Here is a 15,300-nt window from a genome sequence, read left to right as displayed (position 1 = left end):
CTCCTTCTCCCTCTCTGTCTCCTTCTCTCTCTCTGTCTCTCTCCCTCTCTGTCCTCTTCTCCCTCTCCGTCTCCTTTGCCTTCTCCCTCTCTGTCTCCCTCTCCGTCTCCTTCGCCTTCTCCCTCTCTGTCTCCCTCTCCGTCTCCTTCACTGCCTCCTCCCTCTCCATCTCTGTCTCCATCTCTGTCTCCTTCTCTCTCCCTCTCTGTCTGACTCTCTCCCTCTCTGTCTCCTTCTCCCTCTCCGTCTCCTTCTCCCTCTCTGTCTCCTTCTCCGTCTCCTTCTCCCTCTCTGTCTGACTGTCTCCCTCTCTATCTCCTTCTCCTTCTCCCTCTCCTTCTCCTTCTCCCTCTCTGTCTCCTTCTTCATCTCCGTTTCCTTCTCTCTCTCTGTCTGACTCTCTCCCTCTCTGTCTGACTCTCTCCCTCTCTGTCTCCTTCTCCCTCTCTGTCTCCTTCTGCCTCTCTGTCTCCTTCTCCCTCTCCGTCTCCTTCTCCTTCTCCCTCTCCGTCTCCTTCTCTCTCTCTGTCTGACTCTCTCTCTGTCTGACTCTCTCCCTCTCTGTCTCCTTCTCCCTCTCTGTCTCCTTCTCCCCTCTGTCTCCTTCTCCCCTCTGTCTCCTTCTCCTTCTCCCTCTCTGTCTCCTTCTCCCTCTCTGTCTCCTTCTCCCTCTCCGTTTCCTTCTCCCTCTCCATCTCCTTCTCTCTCTCTGTCTGACTCTCTCTCTGTCTGACTCTCTCCCTCTCTGACTCCTTCTCCCTCCCTCCCTGTCTATGTTGTGTTAAGGTATTTAATGCTTGTTAGCTCCATTGCTCTGTTGTATTGCTGTCTGTCTGTCTATCCACCCATCCCTCTCTCTCCATTTCTCTTCTTTCACTCACTCTTTCTTTTGACAGGGCCACTGATCAGGTAATGTGTCCACTCGTTTGGTGTCTTGACTGTCTCATTCCTTCATTCTCAGAGTGTTATGTAGATACTATCTGTTTTTGGACTGAGACCGATTGTGATTGAAGTTACTAATGGTGATGCTGTGGAGAGGGGCAGAGCACCTTGGCATTGCCATGACTCCCAGAGCCACCCGGGGGAATTTATAGACACACAGGAAACAGGATGTTGAAGGGCCTGGCCAACGGGGGGAACAAAAAGCAGAAAACTATCAAATTATTTCATAACACCCCAAAATGCAGATAAAATCAATCAAATCGATCAAAAGAAACAAATTCCCACAATCCAATTAATTTATGATGCCCTGAAACACTAAAATCCATACATTTGTAGTGTGTGTGTCTGTCTATAGCAGCAGGACTACTGACACCTTTCTATAATGTTCCTATAACTTCCCCCTGTGCACCTTGCAAAGAAGTCCTCCCACTCCCCTGCACCTTTACCAGGGTTCCTTTTCCACTCAGATAAATGAAGGTTTTCTGTTTCCGAGGGAAAAGTGACAGCCAGTGGATGATGGTCCCCACCTGGCCCCCTTACTATTCTGGGACTATCGACTGCTGTCTATGGCTTCTCCTGATCATGGGAAAACCTACGGGAGAGAGCATGTCAGGCAAGAGCCCCTGCTCACGGCAAGCCATTCAAAGCACTGATTTGACATGATGATGATGATTTTCATAAAGATTATTATTAATAGTAAGATATGTAGTTAATTCATATGATAATATGTATGAGAGATGTCTATGTAGCATCATTCCTTTCCCCATACCCTTCTTATGATGGTGATATGTTCCATGGATTGTAGCCCACCCAAGATAACTCTCTCTCTCTTTCTCTCTCTTTCTCTAGCTGTCTATGTGTCTGACTCTCTGTCTGTCGGACTGTCTGTTTGCATTGGGCCAGATGGGCCAGTAACTGAAAGGTTGAACAATCTGTCGATGTGCCCTTGAGCAAGGCACTTAACCCTTGTATGCTCCAGGGGAGCTGTACTACTATAGCTGACCATGTACATCAACACATTTCACTGCACCTATCTGGTGATGTGACAATAAAACATATTTTGTAAATATATAGTCATGCACGCAAACACACGCTCCTTGGTACACATACTCCCTGGCAAAAAGACACAAACGGAAGAGTGAAGCAATGAGGCGAAGCAAACTGATGATAGCAGCTGAGAGAGAAAAGGAGAGACATAAGAGAGATGAGCGAGAAGAGAGAGAGAAGAGAGAGAGGAGAGGAGAGAGGAGAGGAGAGAGAGAAGAAAAAAGAGAGGAGATAGGAGAGAGAATAGAGGGAAGAGAGCAGAGAGTGAGGAGAGAGTGCGGAGAGAGAAAAGAGGGAAGAGAGGAGAGAGAGAAGACAAAAGATAGGAGATGGGAAGAGAGCGAGGAGAGAGAAGAGAGGAGAGGAGAGGTGTTAGCTCCGTGTCATCAGGGACCAGAACACCAGCGGCAGGGTGTTAGGTCTGTGTCATCAGGGACCAGAACACCAGCAGCAGGGTGTTAGCTCCGTGTCATCAGGGACCAGAACACCAGCAGCAGGGTGTTAGCTCTCCGTCATCAGGGACCAGAACACCAGCGGCAGGGTGTTAGCTCTGTGTCATCAGGGACCAGAACACCAGCAGCAGGGTGTTAGCTCTGCGTCATCAGGGACCAGAACACCAGCAGCAGGGTGTTAGCTCTGCGTCATCAGGGACCAGAACACCAGCAGCAGGGTGTTAGCTCTGCGTCATCAGGGACCAGAACACCAGCAGCAGGGTGTTAGCTCTGCGTCATCAGGGACCAGAACACCAGCAGCAGGGTGTTAGCTCTGTGTCATCAGGGGACTGAGATAGGACTGAGATAGGCTTTAACACAACATTTAACCAGGGCTCCACCACTCCCCTTTACTCGCCCTGCTGCACGTCATTCAGACAATAGCCTTTATCTATGCGGTAAAGGTGGACTGAATGAAAGGGGTTTGGGCTATTTGGCTCTCTCTATATGTTGATTTAGCTACAGCAAACTGGCATAACAAATGTAACCAATGGGCTTCCGATATTCAAATATGTCTTTATAATAAGGTGGGATGTAAAAGCTGGAAGAGCGATGAAAGAGAAAGAGAGAGGGTTGTCTGGAGGGTTGTGTGTGTCCTCTAATCTGATGCCTTCCAACCAATCACTGGCGTTCCTTTTTCCTCATCCCATTGGCTCATCATTGGCTGATACTCCATCCCTCCTCTGACCAACTATGTTTTATCCCTCTGAAGAAATGCGGTCAACCTGGCTGTGTTAAAACTCAACGAGCAGGGCCTGTTGGACAAATTGAAAAATAAATGGTGGTACGACAAGGGAGAGTGTGGCAGCGGGGGAGGGGACTCCAAGGTTAGCCTCTCTGTCGCCGACCGCGGTACAACCGTGTTCGGGAAGTAATGCGTGCATCTGCCCCTGCCACACAGATCACTGATGAACATCACCACATCGCCCCCTCCTACTTCCACTCCCCTCGGTCTGAAACGAGGGGGGAAAGAAGGAGAGGAGGGGAGGAATGGAGAGGAGGGGAGGAATGGAGAGAGAGATAGGAGAGCAATTACTGTAAAAGCAGGAATTTTGGCCCTGTAGTGTCTGCTCTGGAGAGAGGAGTGTGGTCTAGAACCCTGTAGTGTCTGCTCTGGAGAGAGGAGTGTGGTCTAGAACCCTGTAGTGTCTGCTCTGGAGAGAGGAGTGTGGTCTAGAACCCTGTAGTGTCTGCTCTGGAGAGAGGAGTATGGTCTAGAACCCTGTAGTGTCTGCTCTGGAGAGAGGAGTGTGGTCTAGAACCCTGTAGTGTCTGCTCTGGAGAGAGTAGTGTGGTCTAGAACCCTGTAGTGTCTGCTCTGGAGAGAGGAGTGGGGTCTAGAACCCTGTAGTGTCTGCTCTGGAGAGAGGAGTGTGGTCTAGAACCCTGTAGTGACTGCTCTGGAGAGAGGAGTGTGGTCTAGAACCCTGTAGTGTCTGCTCTGGAGAGAGGAGTGTGGTCTAGAACCCTGTAGTGTCTGCTCTGGAGAGAGGAGTGTGGTCTAGAACCCTGTAGTGTCTGCTCTGGAGAGAGGAGTGTGGTCTAGAAGCCTGTAGTGTCTGCTCTGGAGAGAGGAGTGTGGTCTAGAACCCTGTAGTGTATTCTCTGGAGATAGGAGTGTGGTCTAGAACCCTGTAGTGTGTTCTCTGGAGAGAGGAGTGTGGTCTAGAACCCTGTAGTGTCTGCTCTGGAGAAAGGAGTGTGGTCTAGAACCCTGAAGTGTCTGCTCTGGAGAGAGGAGTGTGGTCTAGAACCCTGTAGTGTCTGCTCTGGAGAGAGGAGTGTGGTCTAGAACCCTGTAGTGTCTGCTCAGGAGAGAGGAGTGTGGTCTAGAAGCCTGTAGTGTCTACTCTGGAGAGAGGAGTGTGGTCTAGAACCCTGTAGTGTCTGCTCTGGAGAGAGGAGTGTGGTGTAGAACCCTGTAGTGTATTCTCTGGAGAGAGGAGTGTGGTCTTGAACCTTGTAGTGTATTCTCTGGAGAGAGGAGTGTGGTCTAGAACCCTGTAGTGTCTGCTCTGGAGAGAGGAGTGTGGTCTAGAACCCTGTAGTGTCTGCTCTGGAGAGAGGAGTGTGGTCTAGAACCCTGTAGTGTCTGCTCTGGGGAGAGGAGTGTGGTCTAGAACCCCGTAGTGTCTGCTCTGGAGAGAGAAGTGTGGTCTAGAACCCTGTAGTGTATTCTCTAGAGAGAGGAATGTGGTCTAGAACCCTGTAGTGTATTCTCTGGAGAGAGGAGTGTGGTCTAGAACCCTGTAGTGTCTGTTCTGGAGAGAGGAGTGTGGTCTTGAACCCTGTAGTGTCTGCTCTGGAGAGAGGCGTGTGGTCTAGTACCCTGCAGTGTATTCTCTGGAGAGAGGAGTGTGGTCTAGAACCCGCGAGTGTCTGCTCTGGAGAGAGGAGGAGTGTGGTCTATAACCCGGTAGTGTATTCTCTGGAGAGAGGAGTGTGGTCTAGAACCCGGTAGTGTCTCCTCTGGAGAGAGGAGTGTGGTCTAGAACCCGGTAGTGTCTCCTCTGGAGAGAGGAGGAGTGTGGTCTAGAACCCGGTAGTTTATTCTCTGGAGAGAGGAGGGGTGTGGTCTAGAACCCGGTAGTGTATTCTCTGGAGAAAGGAGTGTGGTCTAGAACCCTGTAGTGTATTCTCTGGAGAGAGGAGTGTGGTCTAGAACCCTGTAGTGTCTGTTCTGGAGAGAGGAGTGTGGTCTTGAACCCTGTAGTGTCTGCTCTGGAGAGAGGCGTGTGGTCTAGTACCCTGCAGTGTATTCTCTGGAGAGAGGAGTGTGGTCTAGAACCATGTAGTGTATTCTCTGGAGAGAGGAGTGTGGTCTAGAACCCTGTAGTGTATTCTCTGGAGAGAGGAGTGTGGTCTAGAACCCTGTAGTGTCTGCTCTGGAGAGAGGAGTGTGGTCTAGATCCCTGTAGTGTATTCTCTGGAGAGAGGAATATGGTCTAGAACCATGTAGTGTATTCTCTGGAGAGAGGAGTGTGGTCTAGAACCCTGTAGTGTCTGCTCTGGAGAGAGGAGTGTGGTCTAGATCCCTGTAGTGTATTCTCTGGAGAGAGGAGTGTGGTCTAGAACCCTGTAGTGTCTGTTCTGGAGAGAGGAGTGTGGTCTAGAACCCTATAGTGTATTCTCTGGAGAGAGGAGTGTGGTCAAGAACCCTGTAGTGTCTGCTTTGGAGAGAGGAGTGTGGTCTAGAACCCTGTAGTGTATTCTCTGGAGAGAGGAGTGTGGTCTAGAACCCGCGAGTGTCTGCTCTGGAGAGAGGAGGAGTGTGGTCTAGAACCCGGTAGTGTATTCTCTGGAGAGAGGAGTGTGGTCTAGAACCCGATAGTGTCTCCTCTGGAGAGAGGAGTGTGGTCTAGAACCCGATAGTGTCTCCTCTGGAGAGAGGAGTGTGGTCTAGAACCCGGTAGTGTATTCTCTGGAGAGAGGAGTGTGGTCTAGAACCCGGTAGTGTCTCCTCTGGAGAGAGGAGTGTGGTCTAGAACCCGGTAGTGTCTCCTCTGGAGAGAGGAGGAGTGTGGTCTAGAACCCGGTAGTGTATTTTCTGGAGAGAGGAGGAGTGTGGTCTAGAACCCGGTAGTGTATTCTCTGGAGAAAGGAGTGTGGTCTAGAACCCTGTAGTGTATTCTCTGGAGAGAGGAGTGTGGTCTAGAACCCTGTAGTGTATTCTCTGGAGAGAGGAGTGTGGTCTAGAACCCGGTAGTGTATTCTCTGGAGAGAGGAGTGTGGTCTAGAACCCGGTAGTGTCTCCTCTGGAGAGAGGAGTGTGGTCTAGAACCCGGTAGTGTCTCCTCTGGAGAGAGGAGTGTGGTCTAGAACCCGGTAGTGTATTTTCTGGAGAGAGGAGGAGTGTGGTCTAGAACCCGGTAGTGTATTCTCTGGAGAAAGGAGTGTGGTCTAGAACCCTGTAGTGTATTCTCTGGAGAGAGGAGTGTGGTCTAGAACCCTGTAGTGTATTCTCTGGAGAGAGGAGTGTGGTCTAGAACCCAGTAGTGTATTCTCTGGGGAGAGGAGTGTGGTCTAGAACCCGGTAGTGTATTCTCTGGGGAGAGGAGTGTGGTCTAGAACCCGGTAATGTATTCTCTGGAGAGAGGAGTGTGGTCTAGAACCCGGTAGTGTATTCTCTGGAGAGAGGAGTGTGGTCTAGAAGACTGTCAGAAAATAGAGGGAGAGATAGAGAGGAGGATGGATGTGATGAAATCGAGAGATAATGTACTTTATTGTTTGGTACCTTTTAGATTCCTTTTCAGATCTCTTACTCAGGGCTTGTTAATGACGTGCCGTAAGTTTTCCCATGCAGTCCCCTCTCCCAATGTGAGCAGGCCCTGACAATAGTTCTGTGTTCACAGTAATTGCCTCTGCGTATGTAGCGTCGGCTGGGGCAGTATGGACGTGTTACCTGAAGTGATACAGGGGGGTCCCACTCATATGTCTGTAGCTCGCTTAGCCCTCGCCCCCCTCAGCCCCCCAATGAGCATACACACATGTACTCAGTGGGACCCAGACTGGGTCACTTTTACCAAGCAGTACCATTTATGTGACAGTTCTGACTGTATGTGACCTAATAACATAAAATAACATGACCTATGATGTTATTTATGTTATTTTTACACGCCAAGAACCCCGGTAAACCTTGCGGTTTTGAAACTGAGTGAAGCAGGCGTCTTAGACAAACTGAAAAACAAATGGTGGTACGATAAGGGCGAGTGTGGACCCAAGGACTCGGGAAGTAAGGTCAGTCTCACAGGCAGAGTGGGGGACCAAACACCCTCACTGTGTGACAGACAGGCACGCCTCCAGATTAGCCTGGAGACTAGGATTTGCATTAGAATTAGCATCAGTTAAATCTAAATAATCAAATGATAATAGTTGATTGATTTACTGTTGAATACCTTTCTAGTTGTATCACTGCTAGTCTTCTGCCTATGCCACATCTGCCTTTAGAATAGGATTTTAAAGCAAAAATTATTATACTGCATAAATTCTGGAAAATGTGTTATGGCCTTCATAATAATGGGCTTAATCTCAGAATACCCTTCAGTTTACTATTCTCTGGGTTACTCAGGGTAGAAGACAAGTCAACGTGTGGAGAGGTTCTTTGAAACATCATGAGTTTGATAGAACTACAGATAATCGTGGAATGTTTAAGATGTCCTTAAACACTACAGATGTCCTTAAACACTACAGATGTCCTTAAACACTACAGATGTCCTTAAACACTACAGATATCCTTAAACACTACAGATGTCCTTAAACACTACAGATGTCCTTAAACACTACAGATGTCTTTAAACACTACAGATGTCTTTAAACACTACAGATGTCTTTAAACACTACAGATGTCCTTAAACACTACAGATGTCTTTAAACACTACAGATGTCTTTAAACACTACAGATGTCTTTAAACACTACAGATGTCCTTAAACACTACAGATGTCTTTAAACACTACAGATGTCCTTAAACACTACAGATGTCTTTAAACACTACAGATGTCCTTAAACACTACAGATGTCCTTAAACACTACAGATGTCCTTAAACACTACAGATGTCCTTAAACACTACAGATGTCTTTAAACACTACAGATGTCCTTAAACACTACAGATGTCCTTAAACACTACAGATGTCCTTAAACACTTCATATGTCCTTAAACACTACAGATGTCTTTAAACACTACAGATGTCCTTAAACACTACAGATGTCTTTAAACACTACAGATGTCCTTAAACACTACAGATGTCCTTAAACACTACAGATGTCTTTAAACACTACAGATGTCCTTAAACACTACAGATGTCTTTAAAAACTACAGATGTCCTTAAACACTACAGATGTCCTTAAACACTACAGATGTCTTTAGAGGAACACTTGAGACATTCTTAGAGCATCAGAGAACTCTTAAGAATGCCAGTGAAGTTCTTAAAGTCCAAGGGACCTTCACCAAGACTGTCTGAATAGAATACTTTATCATCACTCATCCAAAAGCCTGACCAATACAATGACTGAACATAGTTTAATTGGTACGGTGTACAAGTCATCCTCGACTTAATACTTAATACTTGTAAAAACACATTAAAATTTTGATTTACTTTAATTGTAGTCATGCATTAGTAGTAGCTATGTAGTAGATGAAGTAGTACTGTCATAGTAGTAGTAATAGATGTATTATATGCACTTGTAGGTAATAAGCTATTATGATGGCAGTAGTAGAAATGCTTACCTTAGCAGACTAGTCATAGTAGTGGTAGTGGATGTTGTTGTTAAAGTAGTAGATGTTATTGTGATTTTAAAAAATAACTAAGACTTAGTCATGATGTTGATGATACTCTAAAGCTGCCTGTTGTGTCTCACTAGCGCCACTGTCTCTCTCTCTAAACCTGTGCTCTCCGTGCCCCTCCCAGGACAAGTCCTCCCAGGCCCTGAGCCTGAGCAACGTGGCTGGGGTCTTCTACATCCTGGTGGGGGGTCTGGGCCTAGCCATGCTGGTGGCCCTGGTCGAGTTCTGCTACAAGTCGCGTGCCGAGGCCAAGCGCATGAAGGTGGACCTTAGCCCCCCCCACTGCCCCAGCCCCTCTCCCAGCACCCAGAATTTAGCCACTTATAGAGAGGGGTACAACGTATACGGCTCCGAGGGGGTCAAGATATAGGGGTAGGACTTAGGGCCTCCTATAGGTGGGCTGGTGTGAAGTTTCTTGTGCGTGTAGCCTCTGGCAACAGCCGACCAGTGTTGTGACCGTGGTGAAGCATTGTGGAACGTTGTTTCCTTTTTCTTCTGTTGTGACAGCTTCTTATGTTTCAGTTTCAGTTTCCTTTTCTGATCGTTGTTGTATAGCGCTTCCCCCCAGAGGATTCTGGGGGCAGGTTGCAGAATGGTTCCATCGTCTTTGGCTGCAGATGATGACGATGGTGTTATACACCTGCATTCTGTCCATACTCAGTACACTACACATTCAGCACATGAGAATTTCGAACATTGGTGCACATCTCCTGTCCTCAAGGCCTGCAGTGTCTGCTGGTTTTAACACTGTTCTAACAAGTGACTGATTAAGGCCTTGGTTAGCAGGTCATTGATTGATTGACCAGTTAGGTACCAGATCAGGGAGAACAGAAAACCAGCAGGACTGCTTCATTGGAGGACTGGCGTTTTACGGAGCAGTTAAGCCCCCTATCAGAGTTCTAGAACTGGAGATGCCCAAAACATCCCAAATGAGGAGTTAGAGAAGAATACGCTCAAATCAACCAGACACTTTATAGAGGATGTCTGCTTATTGATGCAAACCCTAAAAGTGACAACATATTTTTGTCTTAAAAGTGCCAACTGGGATAATGTTTTACCCTGAATTGGTAATGATTGCAAAGAGACTGTCTGTCTAGCAGTAAAAAAAATACAAATAAAATAACCTTTTGTAACACAAGTAAATGGTTTAAATTCCCCAAAATAAGCATATATTTGTAAAGCACACATTTATAGTCATATTTGATGTTTCAAAATAAAACAGGCTCGTATGTTTTTTTTAATGATATTTAGATCAATTTCATCCATAGCCACTTGTTTTGAAAGAAATTATGTTATTCATTCAAAGTGTCATGTTTCTGTGATACTCAGTGGCTAGGAAATTTCCCGATTTAGCTAATCTGACATACCGGTACGACCTAAGATGGCCACCGACATGGGCGATAAGGGCGCCGGTGCCATCCGACTTTTAGTTCCAATTGTATCTGAAAGATGAGACTCTCGACCTGGAATAGAGACATTGACTGGAAGATACATTTTTGTAGTAGCGGCCACACCCACCAGGGGCCAAATCTGGGTTGTCTCTATATCTACTGTACACTACCATTCAAAAGTTTGGGGTCACTTTGAAATGTCATTGTTTTTTGAAAGAAAAGCACATTTTTTCCCCCATTAAAATAACATCAAATTATCAGAAATACATTGTTATTGTTGTAAATGACTATTGTAGCTGGAAATTGATATTTTTGTTATGGAAACTGGCTCTAACCAGAATAGAAAGAGGAGTGGAGGGCCCCGGTGCACAACTGAGCAAGAGGACAAGTACATTAGAGTGTCTAGTTTGAGAAACAGATGCCTCACAAGTCCTCAACTGGCAGTTTCATTAAATAGTACCCGCAAAACACCAGTCAACGTCAACAGTGGAGATGGATGCTGGCCTTTTAGGCAGAGTTCCTCTGTCCATTAGTTCCTCTGTCCAGTCAAAACACCAGTCAACGTCAACAGTGAAGATGGATGCTGGCCTTTTAGGCAGAGTTCCTCTGTCCATTAGTTCCTCTGTCCATTAGTTCCTCTGTCCAGTCAAAACACCAGTCAACGTCAACAGTGAAGATGGATGCTGGCCTTTTAAGTGACCCCAAACTTTTGAATGGTAGTGTAAATCTATCTACCTCTGTGCCAAATTGGGTGCTTTTATCACAAAGTTTACTATTGGGTCTACATTTTCAGCTTAGCCACACAACTAGTATGTATACAAAAGAGCGATTATTTTTCATTTCTCCATATTAACACAGAAATCATGGTAAATGTAGCTTTTTTTGTTGGTTACCAGTTGCTTGACAAAGTCCCAACATTACTGAAGGATAAAAAGAAGGGATTAGAAAATATGACATGTTTTACCCCTGTTGGTGCAAAAGAGATACACAGAACATTTCCAAAGGAAACATTAGGCACATTGTGTATCAATAAGTAGTGTGTTCCTATAAAGTGTTGCCTATGACAAAACAGGAGTCAGTCTCTCTCTATAATTCTACATCTGGGAAACAACCCTCACTTCCCCTTTTTCTCCAAAACCTCACTTTACTGTAAAAAAAACTCACTTTACTGTAAAAAATCTCCCTTTACTGTACAAAATCTCCCTTTACTGTAAAAAAAACTCACTTTACTGTACAAAATCTCCCTTTACTGTACAAAATCTCCCTTTACTGTACAAAATCTCCCTTTACTGTAAAAAAAACTCACTTTACTGTACAAAATCTCCCTTTACTGTACAAAATCTCCCTTTACTGTACAAAATCTCCCTTTACTGTACAAAATCTCCCTTTACTGTACAAAATCTCCCTTTACAAAACTTACCTTACTGTACAAATCCTCACTTTACTATAGAAAACCTGACCTTCCATGTTTTTCAAACCAAGACACGAGATATGCATGGTCACCTTGTAATGCAGATGTCTAACCCAAACGTATCTGAAACGTATCCTGAGCATCTGTCTGTATGTTGTTGCCTGCCTTTTTTATACAATGTTAGTTTAGATAAAGGTAACTGCCTAAAAGAAAGGAAACACCAACATAAAGAGTCTTAATAGGGCGTTGGGTCACAGCGAGCGGACAAAACAGCTTCAATGCACCTTGGCGTAGAATCTGCATGTGTCTGGAATTTGACACCATTCTTCCGTGAGAAATTCCATAATTTGCTGTTTTGTTGATGGTGTTGGAAATCTCTGTCTCAGGTGCCACTCCAGAATCTCCCATAAGTGTTCAATTTGGTTGAGATCTGGTCTCCCCACCCCCACCCAGCCATCTGGCAGGTGTAGCATATCAAGAAGCTGATTAAACAACATGATCATTACATAGGTGAACCTTGTGCTGGGGACAATAAAAGGCCACTCTAAAATGTGCAGTTTTGTCACACAACACAATGCCACAGATTTCTCAAGTTTTGTGGGAGCATGCAAATGGCACACTGACTGCAGGAATGTTCAACAGAGCTGTTACCAGAGAATTGAATGTTGATTTCTTAACAATAAGCCGCTGTAGAGAATATGGCAGTACGTCCAACTGGCCTTACAACCGCAGACCATGTGTAACCACGCCAACCCAGGACCTCAATTTCCTTCTATGAACCGTAACTCAGTCAAATCTTTCAAATTGAAGCATGTTGCATTCATAATTTTGTTCGGAATACTTTGTATTCCTCTTTTACGCAACTTTTTCCTTTATTTTGGCAGTTACCTGTTTGTTTCAATGCTAATGCTTGTGTAATGTGTGCGTGAGATGTGTGTGTGTATTTGTGTGTTCCTATGTTTGCACAGTGATTGATGTATTTTATTCATTAGGGTCCTATTATATAAACTCAAGTGTTTCTTTTCCTTTTCTCCTCCCATTGCCCCTCCCTCTCTCATCACCCCATCCAGCTGCCCTTCACAGAAGCCATGCGGAACAAGGCTCGGCTGTCAATCACGGGCAGTGTGGGTGAGAATGGGCGTGTCTTAACCCCGGACTGCCCTAAGGCCGTCCATGCTGGCCACTCCCTCAGACACCCAGGGCTTTCCCTACCCTCGGGCCTACCCTGAAAACCAAAAACACACACTGTGCCTTAACCACACACACACACACACACACACACACACACACACACACACACACACACACACACACACACACACACACACACACACACACACGGCTACATCATTACCACCCCGACGCCACACACAAAAACAGACCAGAGACCGCCAGCAAGCTAACAGCAACTACAGGGAGAGAGGGGGGAGAAATCTGACGATCGCCATCACACAAATTCCTCATATGAGTGTAAATGTTGGGAGATCCATGAAACAAGGACAACAAGGTGCCAAACTGACAGTGTCAGCACACTAACGACACAGGAACCGAAATAAACAAAAAGCTGGCGATGTTGATGACGAAGACTTTGGGCAGCGTCATGAGCAGGCAGACGTGACTTTATCTGCGCCGACGTGATAGAATGGCTCCTCTAACAAGCCACACCCCTGACCCAATACCAGGAAACTATGCTTTATGACAAACATCAACATAATCTTCATCATCTTCACTTGCCTGCGAGGAATAAGCGGCAGGAGAATCTCTTATAAGACCAGAAAACTGTAAACCTGAAAACATTGGACTGTACAAACCTGCTCTTTCGCCGTGAACTGGTCAGACGAACATGCTTTCTTACAACACTTTGGTTAGTGTCTCGCAAAAACAACACAGTGATCACTGAAGTTAAAGTAATAGACGACAACTCGATGGATATCTCCAAACTCCCACGGCTAACACAACCGTAGGATTCACAGGGGTTTGTAGAAATAAACTACAAAAAGGAGTAATAGTTATTGAAATGATCCATAAAATGACAGTAACGCTAAATAGCAACTAGATGTATCACTTCTCTGGGCGTGGAACAGAGGTAAAACTGTACATTCTGTGAGAAGTGAAGAAAACGTATCAAAGTTCATCTCAAATGAGACATTATCCCCAATATAAGGCATTATGTTTGACCAGGGCCACATTTAGCCAGCTAGGCCCCTGGTCTAAAGAACTGAGACGTAGCCATGTTGTTTTTCAGTGGAGGGGGAGGTACTGTATCAGAAGCTTGCTTTTTAAACTGTTGTAAATAACTGCGTAGCAAAAGTGAAATCACCTCTCTTTTTTAACCATCTTAGGTAATAATTCATTGCAATAATGAATATAACAAAATGCCACTTGTAATTATGAATACATCTTTTTATAAATACATATTATATACAGTACAAATGAATATATATCTATACATCTACAGAGAGCTATAGAACATTAGATTATCACCATTGAGTGAGGCCATGACACATGTTCTGTTAAAGGGTGTTTTGTTAATGATAATGATTAATTTACACAGTCTTTGTGTGTCCTAATCCACACTGAATGTCAATCTCACACTCACAAACACATCCACAAACACACACGTCACTTACACAGGGTCAACTCTTGCAGAGTGATCTTCGGCACCACACAAGATCTTCCTTTTTTTCTAGTTGTTTGTTCCCCATTTTGTTTTATTTTGTTGTTTTGTCCATCATTTTGAGAACATAGCCTTTGTACGTACAATAGTCCCAGATCTTCTTTGTGTTTAATCCTCTAGCCATGTTAGTTTGTCTGACCCTCTTCTGTTTTAAAGGCTATTACAGTCTATTACAGTCTGGAGAGGAAAGGGAGAAAGAAAAATAACCAAAAAATGAAGTACCAGACATTTTGGTGGCATTGACAGCAGTTGCAGGGGTAGTATTTCCTTTGGCCTGGAATGTTGAGCACTCTGTATCTCCTTCTCATCTCTCCTCTCACTGAGAGGGTCACTGCACAGTCCCCTTGACCTAACCCCTGACATTAAACCTTTGACCTTCTCTAGCTTTGACCTTTAGACTCTTATAGGCACTGACACGACCAGGCAGCCTTTAAACTCTCACTCTGAGCCCTAGTCTTAAACTCTCTCCCTCTCCTAAACCCTCTAGAGTTTACAAGACATTTAGATGATTTAATTTGTATATTTTTCAATCTCCCACCAGATGAACTAAAACCCAGACAGGCAATCCTATCTGTGTATTGTTGAAGCAGACAGGTTGACTGCTGGCTGGCTACTAACCACTTCAGTGTTTTCTGGGTTTAACACAATCTTTCTTTGTATTTGGTTACGTTTTCTAGTAAAATATCAACCCCTGCTTTCTCTCTGAGTATTTATTTCACTGACAGCATTTTGGGTGGTGTGTACTGTGCGTGACTTCAAAATGATAGTTTATCTCTGAAGAGTTATTGGAGAAAACCCTCCCAGAAATAGGGTGTAGATACACATTTTCCAAATAAATGATGACAATAACAATAATGGCAATAACTAAAGATAACATTGACATTTCCATTACATTAATATTGACATTTGCATTATAGATCTGTGAGCGTTTTAGATTGTAACCTGAAGCCACATGAATGGACAACCTAGCGTTTTCTCTGGTTCAACAGAGCACGGGTTAAAGCTTCCCTGCTGTAGAGGGGCCATGTTGGCGAGCTCCCTCCCTGCTGTAGAGGGGCC

At 45.1% G+C, this 15,300-nt stretch overlaps 1 protein-coding gene across 2 annotated transcripts in view; it reads left to right on the top strand.

Moving 5' to 3' along the window:
• Positions 1 to 14,940, top strand: part of LOC109884250 (glutamate receptor 4-like) — a 147,939-nt gene extending 132,999 nt beyond the window's left edge. The window contains exons 16-18 of one of the 2 annotated variants that reach the window (XM_031791159.1): positions 7,103 to 7,217; positions 8,887 to 9,024; positions 12,635 to 14,940. In XM_031791159.1, the coding sequence (XP_031647019.1) occupies positions 7,103 to 7,217; positions 8,887 to 9,024; positions 12,635 to 12,793 (412 nt within the window). In that variant the 3' untranslated portion in view covers positions 12,794 to 14,940. Of the gene's footprint in view, positions 1 to 3,192; positions 3,308 to 7,102; positions 7,218 to 8,886; positions 9,025 to 12,634 lie in introns of both variants that reach the window. The other variant, XM_031791158.1, reaches the window with a different exon arrangement.
• The last annotated feature ends 360 nt before the right edge of the window (positions 14,941 to 15,300 follow it).

Source organism: Oncorhynchus kisutch, linkage group LG15, assembly GCF_002021735.2.
Source record: "Oncorhynchus kisutch isolate 150728-3 linkage group LG15, Okis_V2, whole genome shotgun sequence".
NCBI classification, from domain to species: Eukaryota; Metazoa; Chordata; class Actinopteri; order Salmoniformes; family Salmonidae; genus Oncorhynchus; species Oncorhynchus kisutch.
The sequence above is the reverse complement of the archived record's forward strand: the minus strand, read 5'-3'. Positions and strand labels throughout refer to the sequence as shown.